At 41.9% G+C, this 15,739-nt stretch overlaps 1 protein-coding gene and 1 long non-coding RNA gene across 3 annotated transcripts in view; one reads left to right on the top strand and one right to left on the bottom strand.

Annotated features, from left to right (window-relative positions):
• Positions 1–15,739, top strand: part of LOC133023685 (ras and Rab interactor 2-like) — a 40,241-nt gene that overhangs the window by 5,260 nt on the left and 19,242 nt on the right. For both annotated transcript variants that reach the window (XM_061090759.1, XM_061090767.1), the window contains exons 2-5: positions 5,408–5,554; positions 14,245–14,339; positions 14,601–14,799; positions 14,892–15,006. In XM_061090759.1, coding sequence (XP_060946742.1) covers positions 5,486–5,554; positions 14,245–14,339; positions 14,601–14,799; positions 14,892–15,006 — 478 coding nt within the window. In that variant the 5' untranslated portion in view covers positions 5,408–5,485. The remainder of the gene's footprint in view (positions 1–5,407; positions 5,555–14,244; positions 14,340–14,600; positions 14,800–14,891; positions 15,007–15,739) is intronic.
• LOC133023704 (uncharacterized) lies at positions 11,949–15,406 on the bottom strand. Its single transcript, XR_009683072.1, has 3 exons — positions 15,349–15,406; positions 14,629–14,985; positions 11,949–14,331 (listed from the first exon to the last, which is right to left on the bottom strand). It is a non-coding gene; the product is annotated as an uncharacterized LOC133023704 (long non-coding RNA).

Below are 15,739 nucleotides of genomic sequence, written 5' to 3'. Positions count from 1 at the left end.
GTGAATGATGTATACGTGTGAATGGGAAAATGTAGTGTAAAAGCATCTAGAAAAGGTCATGTTAAAAAATCTGGGTGAAACCCAGACGTACAAATGTATGTAGTCGGTACAACTGTTACTCTTTGTAATTCTCGGTATTTCGAGAAATAAATTTGTTTTAATCAATATGAAATTATCCAAACAGAAGATAATCAGATAGTACAACATTTTAGGATTCTGTGCCAGTGACAGCCAGGGGCCAGAGGCATTACGTTGTCAGGTTGTCCGTTTATCGGTCTGTTCGTCCGACCCAGTCTTTTAAACACGATTTCTCAAGAATGCCTTGAGAGAATTCTTAAAAAATTGGGACAAATATTTACTGACACAAAGCTGATGGATTTTGGTCACTGTGACCTCACAAAATACATATCTCAGCAACACTTAACACTTAATAGTAATTTCTTCAAATTTGGTACAAATAAAGTACTCTATCTATCTATCTATCTATCTATCTATCTATCTAAACACTCACTTGGAGTCAGTGGTGAAGGGATTACATTTGGGTGGTCAGAGGTTAAAAGTCAAGTTGGCCTCATAAAACATGTTTTTGGCTTCTTAAACATGATATCTCAAGTCTGCTTACAGGAAACATATTCAAAATGTGACCAGTTGTCACTTGGACTCAAAGAACTAACTGATTCAATTTCAGTGGCCAAAGTTCAAAGTTCATATGACCCCATATGAGTCTGGAGAGATACATTTAGGAGTTACAGTTAAAGAGTTTAAGGTAAATCTTTTGCTCTAAGTTGCCTTGAACTTTAAGTTTTCCTTAATATTTCTTTTTTTACAGTGCAGTTCATATTGATCTTTTATTAAATATTAGATATAACATACATTTTATGATTCGAATTCTGAGCCGAGTCTGTTTTTGACAGTAGGGTAACATTTATGCATTACACGCAATTGCACTGTTGACTATAAAAGCACTTAATTATTAAGGGTCTTTGAAATAAAATCATCAGACCTGATATATTTGTTACTAAGAAGTTAGAAGTGACTTTGCAGTAAAAATAAAAGGCAGGTGGAGAATTAACAGCGTTCAAAGGAACATTAAGACATTAAGATTTAAAAAGTTTAATATTGACAGGATGACACTGAACTCATGCCATTAAAAGCAGAAGCACTGCGGCTATTCATCAGCTCGGATGTGGGACAGCAGCTCCACAGCTAGCCTCACACCTACTGGGAGAAAATTAGGGTCCCACCACCAGAGTGGGCTTTAAAAAACAAAATACCAGAGCTTAATGAAGTCCTGCTGTCATTCTTGATTCATTATAATTGTACAAAACACAATAAAGTCTGTGTATGTGTGAGGGGGGGGGGGGGGGTGGAGTTGGCTGGGTCTCACAGTCTGCTTCTCTTTATGGAGAATTAAAGAGCACGGGAGAATCTATTAGTATAGTGTATTTTATAGACATGTCTCTGCGCACATGTGTGTCTCTGTGCTGGGGGTGAGGAGGGGATGCCGTGAGGAAGGGGCGCACGCTCAGATGTGTCTTTGTTTACTTGCACCTGATGATCACACACCTGCACATATATAGGCTGCACACACACACACAGATACACACAGTCATCTGTGATTGAAGAAAAGACATTAGTGAAGAGTTCGACGTGATCTCAGTGGGTTTTTCCAGTGGGGGGTGAAGAGGAGCTGCCCTGCTGGGAAGTTATCTTGTTTCCTATTTCCTACAATACCCAGCATGCTCTGTGTTGTGACTGAGGCTCAGGAGGTTTATGCATGTGGAAACATTATTTACCTTTCTGTCAGAGTTTTTGTTGGCACCGTCACTGAGTGCAGATCTGTTGCAGAATCAACAGTGTGAGGACACAGAGAATCATCACTGACTGACTTACAGGAATCTCCTCAGTAAGAATCACTTTTGTAAAGTTCATCCTTACATTTTTCCTTTGTGCATATAGGCTTCCTTATTTCTTCACTTTCCTCTGTTTGTGGAAATGAAACCATAGTGGCAGACAGATATCAGTTCCACACAGAGACAGTCAGGAAACGGAGTTAGACTTTGTGCAGGTCACCACATATTTAGATAACATTTACTGTAACTGACTTCACTGACTTTGTTTCTGTTTTACTTGCAAATTAGTTTGACAAGTTGTGTCTCGTATGATGATTACAAATCAACTGTCTGACATGGAACCAAGAATAAAAGCATTGGATGGTTCCTGTGAAATAAATCCATATATACTGTTGTTGATGGAGTCGAATTTTGGCTCCAGGGCGTTTAACATGTTCATTCAGACATGGTGAAAGTTGTAATTATGAAATTCAGGGACACTGAAAGGTCTACAATTTCATAATATATGACCTGAGGCTCAGCTTGCCTGATTAATGATGAATCGATTTCATTTAGGTTAAATGTATGTGGCATGACCCCTGTTCCAAGAAAAGAAAACTGGTGCCCCATGCACCAAGAGTTAGAGAAGAAGTTAACATTTCATAGTAGTATGTCTTTTATGCAATAACAACGGCACCAGATAATCACTATATAAACACAGACCATTTACCATTTACATTTAGTTGTCCGAAAGTATCCTGACATGCTCCTCTGAGTTTCCCTTGCTCCCTTTCCGCCCTACAATTAGGGGGTAAGGGGTGGGGGGGCTTCAGGGGCGTTTCTAGGATTGAAAGAAAGGGGGGGCTTAGCCCCTAAGGATGTTGAATGTTTGCGCGCACAGCGCGCGCCAATTTTTTTTGAGCTCATTTGGGGCTGCGGATATCCATTGTTTCAGACAGTTCATAGATTGGTTCAATCAGAAAGACTGTGATTTTTCTCTGTATCTTTGCTTGCATTCATTCAGTATAAGATAACAGAAGAGACAGAATTTCAGGGTCATTGTGAAATTTGACAACACAAATATGAACTTTTCTCAAATAGAGAGAAATAATTTTCCTGCTTGTTAAGGAAAGACGGATATACTAGTTTTGACTAGGGATGGGTATCGTTTGGTTTTTATCCGATACCGGTTCCTAACCGATACTTTTAAAACGATACCGGTGCCTAAACGGTGCCTGAACCGATACTTTTTTCAAAAAAGTGCACAAAACGATGCTTGACTAAGAAAGGCTTTTTTTATTGCCAAATATATTAACTGTTTAAAGTAGATTATAAATATAAATAAATACAAAACCCTTTTTAACTCAAAACTATGAATAACATACGAACTGTTAACAAAAGTTTACACTATACTTAAATAAATAAAAATAAATACAAAACACACACACTCTGACTCGTGACTCTGCCTTCCGTGCCTGAGCCAAATGAAGACTGAGGGTCGCTTTTCCATCACTCAGAGACCCCCGTGTCTCCGCGGCTGGGGCTGTCGCAGGCAGGCTTCGGCCCCCCGCCTTCGTCCCCCCAAAATGCGGTCGCTTTTATGAAACATTTCTCGGCGTGGTCTTCGTTCCTCCCGGTCCCGGAGCCCGGTCCCGGAGCCCGGTCCCGGAGCCCGGTCCCGGAGCCCGGTCCCGGAGCCCGGTCCCGGAGCCCGGTCCCGGAGCCCGGAGCCCGGTCGCGGCGCACCGCCACGGAGGAAATGCGCGGGGGAGAGGTCTCACGAGGAGATCCTCCCCCCCCCACACCTGCACGGGAGCCCTGACGCACGCGGGGTGCGGGCAGCGCGGGGACAAGAGTCTGTCCACCGGCAGCCGCGGGGCCCGGCGGGAGCCGCCGCTTCCCGTGAAGGAAGGAGCGGAAGTGTGAGGAGGCGGGACGAGCGGAGACCTCAGTCTTCCATTGGCTCAGGCACCGAAATGAGGCACCGAAATCTCCGTTGCGTTTCGGTCCGGGTAGGTACCGGTTGTATTGGAACCGGTTCCATATTGGAACCGGTTCTCGGTACCCAACCCTAGTTTTGACTAGCATTAACTGATTATAAACATCAACATTCTATAGGCACTGATATTATTGTTTTAAAATACTAGAGATAGAATTTAATGCAAAGAATAGAGAGCTGTCGATAGTTATTTCTTACATTTCAAATTTGCTCGTTCACACTCTTGCTCACTGGAGAAATTTTCTAACAAAATAGCTAGCTAGCTAGCTTAGTGTTAACATAGCTCATTACAATATTCCCTTTCATTTGCCTCAAGTAAACCTAAATTCAAGCAGGTAACAAACGTTAGAAACTACAGATAGCCACAATCTGTAACCACCTGTACTTACAATTTCACTCTGTGCATCATTTACTATGAGCTTAACTCCTTGGCTGTAATCCTGCTGTCTTGATGAGAGACGTTACTTGACAGAGTGAGAAAGCCAGCGCAGCAGCGATACAGACTCCCCAAGGTCCTAGTGCCCGGTCTTTTATTGTTAAGTATGATGAGAGGCTATTGGATTGTAATTTGAAGGGGGAGAAAACATACAAACCAGAAACGCACTCACATATGCAGCATGTTAGCTATAAAAATAACTTGTCCATGTGTAAAACAATAGTTTATTTAAAAAAAATATATATTATTATTATTATTTTTTTAAATCCCAATAATTATTTGGGGGGGCTGAACAACATTTTAGCGGGGCTTCAGCCCCCCTAAAACAGGCCTAACGACGCCCCTGGGGGGCTTCCTTGCTATGTGAGATGAAAATACATGTGGAGGCGGACAATCGACAGAGCATCTCCTGGTTCGCAAGGATTGTGAACATCAGCCAAGAAGGGCAGGACTAGCCTGATGGTTTCAGCTGGACGGAAGAGAAAGATAGAAGAGAGTGAAACAGAGAGATATGGGAAGGACACATCCCCAACACAAAGAAAGATAAGAAAACGAAAGTGAATCTGACCAAGGAAGAAAGGGAAACCAAAAACAATTAGATATAATAAGAAGATGAAACGATTTAATCAGAGTTAAATAGAGTTTCTGGTAATTTGAGATCATTTTCAGGTCGTTCAATTACATCAGATCCATCACTAGTGTCTTCTTCCAAAGCCCACAGGCCTAAAAACTGAGTTATGGTGGTTGGTAAAGGAGGGCAGCTGTTCTTAAAGTGAGCCTCGCCAAAATGGAAAAACTAATTATGTATGTATGAGAACATGGGAACAAAATCTTGGAAAAAGAAAGAGAGTGAAAATTTGATGGAAGGAAATGGGAGAGGCAGGTGAGTGGAAACTGGTTCAAACAAAAATGAGTGAGGTTTGGAATGAGATTTTTAAAAAAGGGTCTTAGGGTGAGACAAAGGAGTGATGAAGAGAAATCAGAGGTGAATGTGTAGCGAGGGAGGTAGAGGAGGACGAGACAGGCGGAAAGCCTTCCAGCAAGCCAGCACTTCCATAATACGGCTGTGGCCAACGCAGGAATTCCTCTGGTTGCACCACAGCTGAAGTAACTGAAGTGAAGTGTGTTTTTGACCCACAGAGCTCCGGCGCCTGCTGACACTGTCTGAGACGTACACACACACACTCAGACTCAGACGTGAGAGGACAGGAAGACAACATGGCCTACAGCTCTTCAGCCGAGAATCCCCCCAGCGGCCTGACAGACAGGAGCGGCAGCTTCTTTAAGGTAATGATGACACCGGGGACTTTCCAAAACTCCCTTGGAAATGTTAAAGTTTCACTTCCTGTTTATCTTCTAGTTGATGTCTTTTTTTGGCTGACGCAACTTGTTTTTGTTTAGAAGACAGAAACAGCCAAGGACTGAGTAAGCTCTGTCCAAAACTTCTTTATTTTCCGTGTCAGCCACAACTCCCATCTGTCACTGTTCAGGCAGAGCTCAAACACCTCCAGGTGGGGTTGAGTTTGAAGAATCTGAAGTAAAATATATAAACTAAAATGGCACTCGCCAAGGCCCAACAAAAGGAAATTCCACCAAACTGCACCAAATTTAACACACTCATAAAAAAAAAAAAAATTGAAAATCTGTATCCACACAAAAATGTCATGAGTTCTTCCCTGACCCAGACTGCACCCTTACACAAAGATTAGTGTTAATCTGTTCTGTTGTTTTTGTGATGTCTTTCTTAAGGCCAATTTATGCCTCTCCGTTTCTTCTATTACGGACAGATAAGACCGCCCTATCCGTCGTGAAACGCCCTCTCCGAATGCTTCGTACAGCTTTTCGTACACGTCTGATTTTTCTAACTATCCGTCTTCATGTTTGAGACCCGACGGACCGCTCTTGGCTGTGATTGGTCCGCGAACTACATCATTTCCGTATGACGTCATTTCCGTATTTCCGGACCTCAAACTTCCTGTTTACTTCCTGTTTACTTCCATATAGCATCAAACCCAAACACAACTATGATTCTACGATTAATGTGACGTGTGTGTTAAGCCAGCGGAGTTGTCCGGCTGACGGTGGCTCGTTCGAGCACTGAGGGCATGTGTGCACGGTCACAGACGGTTATAACGAGCTTTCAAAACGGCGCTAGCAGGCTAGGCTAGCGGGCTAGGCTAGCCACCATGCTAACTGCGGTGGTAACAGTGCAAGAACCCGCCGTCACGACTTTAATTCCACTTCTATCATGACACTGTTTCTATAATACCGTCAGGTTAGAAGCAAACACTGGATAGTAGTAGTTAGTGTCGGGAGTCCCTGCTGACTGTGTGTGGAAGCTGGGGGGAGCTAGGTCCGTGTAGCTTCTAGCTACATGTAGCCTCAAGCAGATTCAAGCTGTGGAATCAGCAACACAGTTCGGAAACAAGACCGGGGAACCGCTGCGCTAAGAAACGATTACATCAGCATTTTGACCCGCTGGGTGTCACTTTATTTAGTTCTGTTAGTTGCCATGGTTCAGTGTGTGGGACGCAAGCTAACATGTCAACAGAGACACGTGGACTTCTTCTTCCCAAATGGGGTAGGCTTCTCTGAGCTCGTCTTCCGTTGCGCCACCTATGGGTTTGGCGGTGAATTTTTTCCGGACGTAGACTGACAGAGAAGTAAAAATCAAAAAGAGTCTTTGCCCCCTGCTGAGAACTCTCCGAGAAACGGACACGTAGTAGTATATAAGAGCCTTAACAAATCAACCAGCAAAAGGACAGGAGTCCTTGGCCGAGGTAAAAAGTAACCACTGTAATCCAGACCCTGCTTAGACCTGGTATAACAGGTCAGAACATCCATTCTAAATGATAAGATGAAAAGAGAAATGTGTTAGTTGCACTGGTCACGCCTTTTGTTAAAAACTCATCCAGAATGTGTCTCTTGTAATAACTTATGATCGGATCTCACTTTCCCGCTCTGCATGCAAATAAACACGTCTGTCATTTGTGTTAGTTAAAACTAAATTATGAAGTCGGGGTATACAGATGTGTCTGATGTCACCGTTTGTGTGTGTCTGTGTGTCGGCATGAGAGGGAGAGAAGTCACTCTGAATGAATCTCGTGCAGCTTCCACCAGTTCAGGAAAAGTATCAGTTATGATGTTGTGGTCAGTTTTTATATTTTGGCGATGGCCACAAACATGGGCTCAGATAAGAGTAAAAAGGTGGACGTCAGCTGAGCTGGTCCTTGATCTGTGGCACAGGATGCATTCATGTTTTCTTACAGCTAAAAGAATGTGGACACATGTTGCCCAGACCACCTCCCAATGTGGTCTGCGTGATTGGATCGCTTTCTGATCTTAGTGCGTTCACACCTGTACGTAGTCCACTTATGATCGGATAACAAAAAACACATATTAAACCCAGGAGTGTACAGAGTCTCAGTCAGTGGTCTCCATGCTGCTTTCTACTGTTTACTCACCCTGTTTCACACCATTAAAACTAACATAAAGGCAAACTTCTCGATTAACAATTTGTAAGGGGAGGAGGAGAGGAATTATCTAACACGCAATGCAAAAATGAAAACAGATATTGGAAAAGCAGGGCCATCCAAGTCACAGACAGCAACGAAGATGTCAAGAGAGTTTGTGGTGATAAACTCTGCTGTGAACCAAAATGTGTGATTGCCACAGCTCCATGCTCCGGAGATATCTGTGTTGTGGAAGTCCGGACTTTCCTCTGGATGTGTAATGAAAACAGTTTTGGAGTAAAAAGGGTATGAAGAGATATATATCACTTTAATATACACATGGTAGATCAATTAATGTTCATATATACTTATATTTACCAAAAATCTGCTAGACACCTTGATCAACAGTAATTAATTGATTACCTGCATTCTAGTCCAGTGAGCATCATCAATCATATGTAAAGGTCAGTTCAAAGTTGTTGCAAGCTTCATTCATATAAAAATATGTCTGCTGACGCTCACATTGCATTAGTTCTATGTCTCTCAGAAACTCTTACTTGTGAAGTCACCAGATAATTTATGGATTTATTCACCCAGACTGTTTTTATCCTGTCAAGGTTTTATCCTCACACTGTTTGTTCTGACTGAGCACTTTCTTGCATACTTGCAGGAAATGTAATTGAGTATTGATTGATGAGAACTTCAAGTGGATCTGTACGTTTCTACAGTTTTCCTTTGCTTTCTGCCATATATTGAAGCAGTGCTGGAAGTGAGGAAAGCCAGCTGCACTTGTTGGCTGCCTGACAAACACATTCACAGGAGTAATGAAACTCGCTCTCCCTCTCTGTCTTAGTGTCTCTCACTCCCTTTTTCTGCTTCTCTTCATGGTATCTCTTTTGCCTCTGCAGTTTCTCCTCCGCTAACATTCACTCTAAGCCCATTGCACCTGTATTCTGCTTCACTGTTCTATATAAAAGGTGCGAACACAGAGGGGAGAAGGGTTGTCATCCCCCCTTCATGTGGAGGCTATCACAGATTCATATCTTTGTAAACAGGAGAACTGGCATGGTGGGACAAGACGAAGACACAACAAGATGTTAAAATCACAGATGGGGCCAGTGTTTGGTTCAGTGTAAACATTTACATATATGGTGGCAGAGAGAGCTCAACGCACTGTTGAGGAAAACAACTACATCAATTTGACGACACATGCGCTGTAGTTGAAGTTATTGAAGTCTGCTACTTGTCAGTGGGGCTGGAACTTCACAAAGCATTGAACTAGAGAAGGGTTCATCCCTTTTTTGGGTCCCCTGGAAATATTTCTATTGTAGTTTTTGCAATTTGCAGCGCTTTTCTGTATTTGCATGTGTTGGGACTTTTTGCAGCGCATGTGACATCAAATTGAAGAAATTTTTATTTTATTTTTTTGTCGGATTAAAGTCAGATAGAGTTTTAGCACGTGACAGTGTAAAATACTCAAGAAGCTTGTATACACAAACTTGTATGACCTTTACGTCACGTTCTCCTCCCATGGAGTACAACAATAGAAAGGGGAGGGGTGACACGGTCCCTCAAAAGTGGACGTAGGGCTACACATTGACTACACACGCCTATGCCAGGAACAAAGATTTTGTGTCATCATAACAATACAATAAGTGTAAATACACAATGGAATCTTCGTCACATATTACTGCTGTTAAATTTGTACGGTTACAGGGGTACAGATATAAATTCCTCCAAAATCCATTGAGAAGGCAAATAGAATTTGTTCATGTCAGAGGTCAGAGGCTTTTGGCTTCAAAGATAATTTATTATATAATATAAAAAATGTACAAATATTCCTTACATCAGTCTTATAACCTTTACTGTATAACTGTAATATTTGACTGAATGGAGACAAAGGGGTCAAGGAATTTACTCATCTCCCCCATTATATCAACTAGTGCAGTTCTCCTTTGGAGCTACTTCAGAATTATTCCCTGTCATTAGTAAGATCTCCTCAAACAGTTTATCTATAAACTGTCACCTTGTATTGTGTGTGTGTGCTGGACGTTGTGTGTCATATACTGTATAAACAGTCTATGATGCAGAGTGAATGTGCAAAACTTTGTGTTCATCCTACCTGGTTTGCTGTTGACGTAAAAATCCTACAATCGTCTGTTCATCCCTCCCTTGTGAGTAATCTGTATTTCTTAATCCCAATAGTTTTTTGTTGTTTTGTGTTTCCTTTAACTTACTTTTCATTCTGTATTTAAAGCAGCTGTAGCCTTGTACGTCTTGCTCCATTCTCACTCATCTGTGTAATGCCATTGAGCAAGGCACCTCAAACTTGAGATGCATGCTGTGTAAAAGTTGCAGTTTTCCCCTGACGGTGTCTGCTCACTTCATCCAGCTGAAATGCACCAACAGCCACTTTTAAAGCTTCAGACGACTATGAAACAAAACTGAATGTTGTCTCGCCTCTCATTTCCTTTGCAGCTTTTCCTTCTGCTACCTCTATGAAAGCTTGTGTGTGTCTGTGTGACAAAACCAAACGCATAGTTTCCCATTGACTCTATTCATGGCTTTAACAGCAGCACATGCAGAGAATCACTTACCTCTACAGAAACACACACACACACACACACAGACACACGTCCGTGTATACTTGTGTCGTGCAGAGAGGACGGAGTCAATAAAAGTAGAAACAAACCCAGCTGAATGAAGTGGGTTAGGTTTATAAAAGTTAGTGACACGCACACTCTTGTTATGGATTGTGTTCCTGAGTATCAGTCTTTTACCTCTTAAAGTTGTCAGAGTGAAATAAGCCCAGCCTGGGCGCCACCATTAGAGCTGCACACGGCACTCTGCCCAGATCCAGTCACTCTGCACCTCTCGTGTTCACTGACCTTCATTTTATAGCTCAGGAATTTCCCATGTCTTCTCCTCTGGCCTCATTACCCATTTTCATACAGATAATTCAATGCCTGTCTATTAACAGAAGGTAATAACAATATTTCAAATTCTTTCCATGGCTGGATTAACTCTTTCCGGGGCCCTGGGGCAAAAAGTAGTAGCCCTATCAATGTTGTGTGTTTGTGTTGTGCAAATTATTGCAACACTGAAGCAGATCCTGGCCCCAAGTTTGTGGTCTAATAATTTGATTAAAATGGTATCAAATGCATAGCAAGCTAATAATTAATCAGTATGAGTAGTTCCTGAATATCCTGATTGTGATGAGCTACTAGAGAACAGACTGGAAGATACTTTATTAATGAATCATTAGTCAATGAGAAATTTTTAAACTTTATAATTTCACAAAGGTCTGCTTCAAACTTGGCATGTTATTGTAAATTGCCCAAGTAAGTGCGTTACCAAGTTTGGTTTGATTTTGACATGAGATATGTTCAATATTAATACGATTTCAATAAACAGACGACTCGTGCTATGTAGCAGTCAGTGGGGGGGGGGGCAGTGTGCCTTCAGTCTGTGAACAGAGTTGAGCATCTTCTTCTAATTCCTCCATTTATAGCCACCAGATACTTTTGATAACTAGATTATTTTTATTTCACCATATCGAACTGCTGATTTCTGTCAAGGCAGGAACATTCATAGATCACTTTTGTACTAAATTGTCTTCAAAGTAAAAGCACTATGTTTTATTTTACTGCTAAAAATGCTTCATATTAAGCCAAATTACAGAGCTTCTATTTTAAAACAATTGTGAACTTGGATCTGAAGATTGCTCAGGTTGTTTAACAGACCTCTGAAATAGCCGACATGCAATGCAATATGCATGCAATATGTCTCATGGACTTTAACAAGGTGTGACATCCTCAGTTCTTAACCCTCAACAAGAGTAAGGACAAAAACTACAAAATAAAAAACAATTAACAGGGTAAAAAACATAGAAACCTCAGTGTGAGCCACATGTGAAGGATCCCTCTCCCAGGACGGACAGAAGTGTGAGATGCTGCGTTTAACTGAACACATCAACAAAAAAAACAGCATTTACAACCTACACTAGGAGATAATGATGAGTTACTACTAGTGAACACACTGGGAAATACTTACTTAATTATCTTAAAACTAATTTGTAACTATTATTTTTTTTGTCAAACCTTGATGCACTTTCTAAATGGCACATATTCAATATTTTCTAATAAGGCAGAGAGAATCAGAGAAGAGCAGGAAACACTCACATTTGAAAAACTGAAACCAGAGAAGGTTTATTAAGATTTTTAAAATAGTTTATGATATTTCAGACAGTTGATTATTTTACAGAACAGCATGAGCTCCACTGTAAACAGTGATGTCCCATGAGCTATAGTGCAAATCCAGTTACACAGTAATAAAGTACCTTCAACAGCCTCTCTGTTGCTTTTGAGGACTGAGAGGAGAGAAGCTTGTTTTTCCGAATGATTTCCCTCTCTAGGATTAGCTGCAGTCACTCAGCACTAATTCAGGGGTCGGTCAGTTTATGCTGCCACTTCAGCTGATTGCAGCTTCGGATTTTAGGCTCCTCAAAGCTCTTGAGAAGAAAATGACACGTTCTGCTGTGTGAGAGCGCGCTGGCTGTCTCCGGTCGGCTGTGGAGTCTGGAATAGTCACCTCATACCACAAGACTGAGCGTCACCAGACTTAGTTTGAGTTGCACTGTTTTCAGTCTGGAGCTGACCTGTCGATTTGTGTCGTATGATTAAGTTTTAACCTGACAGACCCTGGTAGATAACTTGTCATCCGCAGAATTGTAAGATAGAGTGTGAACAGTATTACAGAGGGTAAGCACAATAAGTACACCAACCTTTCCAATAAACACATGATGTTGCTTATAATTATTACTAGTAGTGACATCTGTAGAGGCACGAGTATTACCAGTAGCTATATCTGCATTCTTTATCAAAATGGCACAGCCTAGACATTGAGAGACAACCCATTGCGTGAGTACTTTTACTTTTTAATACTTAAAGTAAATTTAAAAGTAAGTACTTTTTACTTTTACTTAAGTAGGATTGTTGATGTAGTACTTTTACTTTTACTTAAGTATTAAACTTCAGTACTTCCTCCACCACTGCAGAACGCTGAGAGAGTGTGAGGCTTTAACAGAGCTGGCACCAGTTAGTCCATAGACTTATCCTGCGGGGCTGTGGCTACTGTGGTCTGGCCTGCAGCCTGCCTGGTGGAGAATAGTTTGTAAAAGGATGCCTCCTTTTGGTTGAAATGTGTAATGGAAGCATTGGTTCAGACTTAAAAAAGTGTTTATACAAACCAAAACCTACAGTTTAAGAATATTTCTGAGTAATTATTTGAGTTTGAACTACATGGTTGGAGTTTACCACATCAAGAAACTACTCTGATAATGGGACAGGAATTTTCCATCTGCAGTTGATGTCAACATACTTTCCTCGATTGCCTCAAATTTCTGGTCTTCATTACGTTGTTCTCTGCGGCGGCCTTGTTTTGTTTGAATTGTTTGACCCAGATCCTCAGTGCAGAGCGTCCAGATTTCAACATCTGCTCAGTAATGTGTCAGCAGGCCCTGAATCCCTGGGAGCGCTCTAACATGTGGAGTGAGGGAATGTGGACAATGCAGGAAAAGAGAAGACAACATGAAAACAAGTTGTGTTGTAGGCTTTAACTGGGCAGCTTTCAAACTCTGGCTGTTTTTTAAAAAGTCCCTTTTGAGCGCAACTGGTTTGTCTGTGCTGATTTAGGCTTGCATTTACCAGAATCTCACTTTGTTTTTTACTCGAGATGAGTGGTTTTCAGTGGTGAATAAGATACTGCAAAGTGACGGGACAATTGCATGCAGATAATAATTAACACGATTTCTGTAAACTTAATTCAGTCTTTTCTCACAGTGAGACACACGTGTTTTCTAGATTCAGCTCACTTCTCTCAATCCAATAGCAACACAGCAGACTCCCTGTTTACTTGTTTGGATGGTGCTTGTGTGCATTCCGAGGCTGGTGTAAGTGATTAGAGATTCCAGCACGAAGGCATGATGAGCATTGTTCATCACACGTTCACCGTCACATTCTGTTGACTAATGTTTTTGTTGACAGATTTCAATGACAGGTGATAGTTTTTATCTCAAGTGAGTCCAGTGTGGTGTGGAGGATGTAGTCATACAAGCTTCCTGTCCAGATATATCCAGATGTTTAAATCTCTTTGTGTGTGTCTTTACAAAACAACCTTGGAAGTTCGGTGGCCCGCTCTGAATAATGTGATGTTTCTTTTTTTTCTACAATGCTTTGTTTCCTGTCTATAGGAAATGAAGTCCACATACAGGAGAAATGACTCACTCTTTCCCTTCCCTTTGTTCCAGATCTGACCCTTCAGCCTGTCTGTCCCAAAGTCTCACTATCTTACTTTGCATTCTACGTTTGAGAGATGTCGTCAGTTTCGTTTTTTGCTGCTCCCCCTCCACTTCTCGTTCTGATATTCACTGGAAGCCTCTCATTCTGTCCTTCTGATATTCACTGGAAGCCTCTCATTCTGTCCTTCTGATATTCACTGGAAGCCTCTCATTCTGTCTTCTTGCAGCTGATTGACACGTTTGCTCTGGAGATCGGGGAGCTGAAGAAGGAGATGGTCCAGACCTCTCCGACTACGGACAAGGAGCCCATGGAGCTGCGGGGGTAATGTTGTATTTCATACATTTATCCTGCTTTAGACAAAACTTTCCTAAATCTGACTCATCAAATTTTTTTTCCTGATAATATCTGATAAGAATATCTGCCTCAACTAGGCACAGCATTTTATTGCTGTGCCCTGCTTGGTTTAGTTGTCTGCTAAATAGGATCAACAATATTTGTAAATATGTATTCACCAGGCTGCTCATTATCACCAGCAGATGGCATTAGTGTTTGATTCTGTCCCTCTCTCTGTCACGCTGTCAGGATGGAGAGTGAGGTGAGCGGCGTTTACCTGCAGTCCCACCACTGCTGCGGGGTGGGGGGTGAAAGGGACTCTGGGTACGACTCCTTGCGAAGGAGGATGAGCGTGTTGGACAGGCTGAATCAAACCCACCCAGTGTGGTTGCTGCTGGCGATCAGTGAAGAGGAGGCCAGTCGCTTTCTGCTCAAGCAGCCACCAGGGGTGAGGAGTTACCCTCCTGGGATACAAATGTTCATCTGATATTATCTAAGCTTACGTTACATGTCATGACGAATGATTCCTCTCCGGGGCAGGTATTCCTGGTCAGAAAGTCCGCTGCTCTGCAGAGAAAGGTTCTGTCTGTGCGCCTGAAGCAGGAACAGTCAGACACTCCCATCAGCCACTTTCCTGTGAAGGAGAGCCAGTACAGTGAGTAATATGTTTGTTTTTACTGACTCTAACTGGAGTCAGGATTCATCATGGATTAAATCAGGATCAGTAGTGCCTCAGAGGCTGTCGAATACATTGACAAGTCAGACTCGGTGTCCAAGTTTCTTTCAAAAGATGATCCCACATAATCTAGTATTTGCAATACCTGACGGAGACGCAATATCTGTAACACGTGTACCTCAGTTACAGTTTGTCCCGTTGTTGACATCGGAGACCATGCACGTACAGTAAGAATCATTTATTTAGTGTTGAGTGTGTTTATCAACTGTCTGTGATGTTTAAAAAATATACAATTTAAAGATTCTCATAATATTAGAATACCTCGTCCTGCATGTGTTGTCCTTCCACACAGAGACTGAGTAACGGAGCTGTTGCAAAGCCAAAGTGTGATGACATAGCAGCTGTGGATTCTCTGAACTGAAAGGACAGCACACGTGGGAGGGGCCTCAGTGACTTTGGCCTGGTTTGACCCTTAGATGTGGGTCAGCTGCTCTTCAATGAGACTCTCGTACTGATCACAGTGCTGCATCAAGTCAGCCATGTGAATGAACAGTTTCACTTTGCTCATTAACATACACATTATTTCTTGAAAGTTTCTTAAAGTGATAGTTCCCCCAAAGATTCCAAATGGACTGGAAACGGAAATGGTTCAGTCAGACAACTCCCTTTCAAATGTTTATTGCAACGGTTCAACATGTTTTACAGCAATAAT

Source organism: Limanda limanda, chromosome 2 (assembly GCF_963576545.1).
Source record: "Limanda limanda chromosome 2, fLimLim1.1, whole genome shotgun sequence".
In the NCBI taxonomy this organism is placed as follows: domain Eukaryota; kingdom Metazoa; phylum Chordata; class Actinopteri; order Pleuronectiformes; family Pleuronectidae; genus Limanda; species Limanda limanda.
Note: the sequence above shows the minus strand (reverse complement) of the source record. Positions and strands in the feature narration are given on the sequence as shown.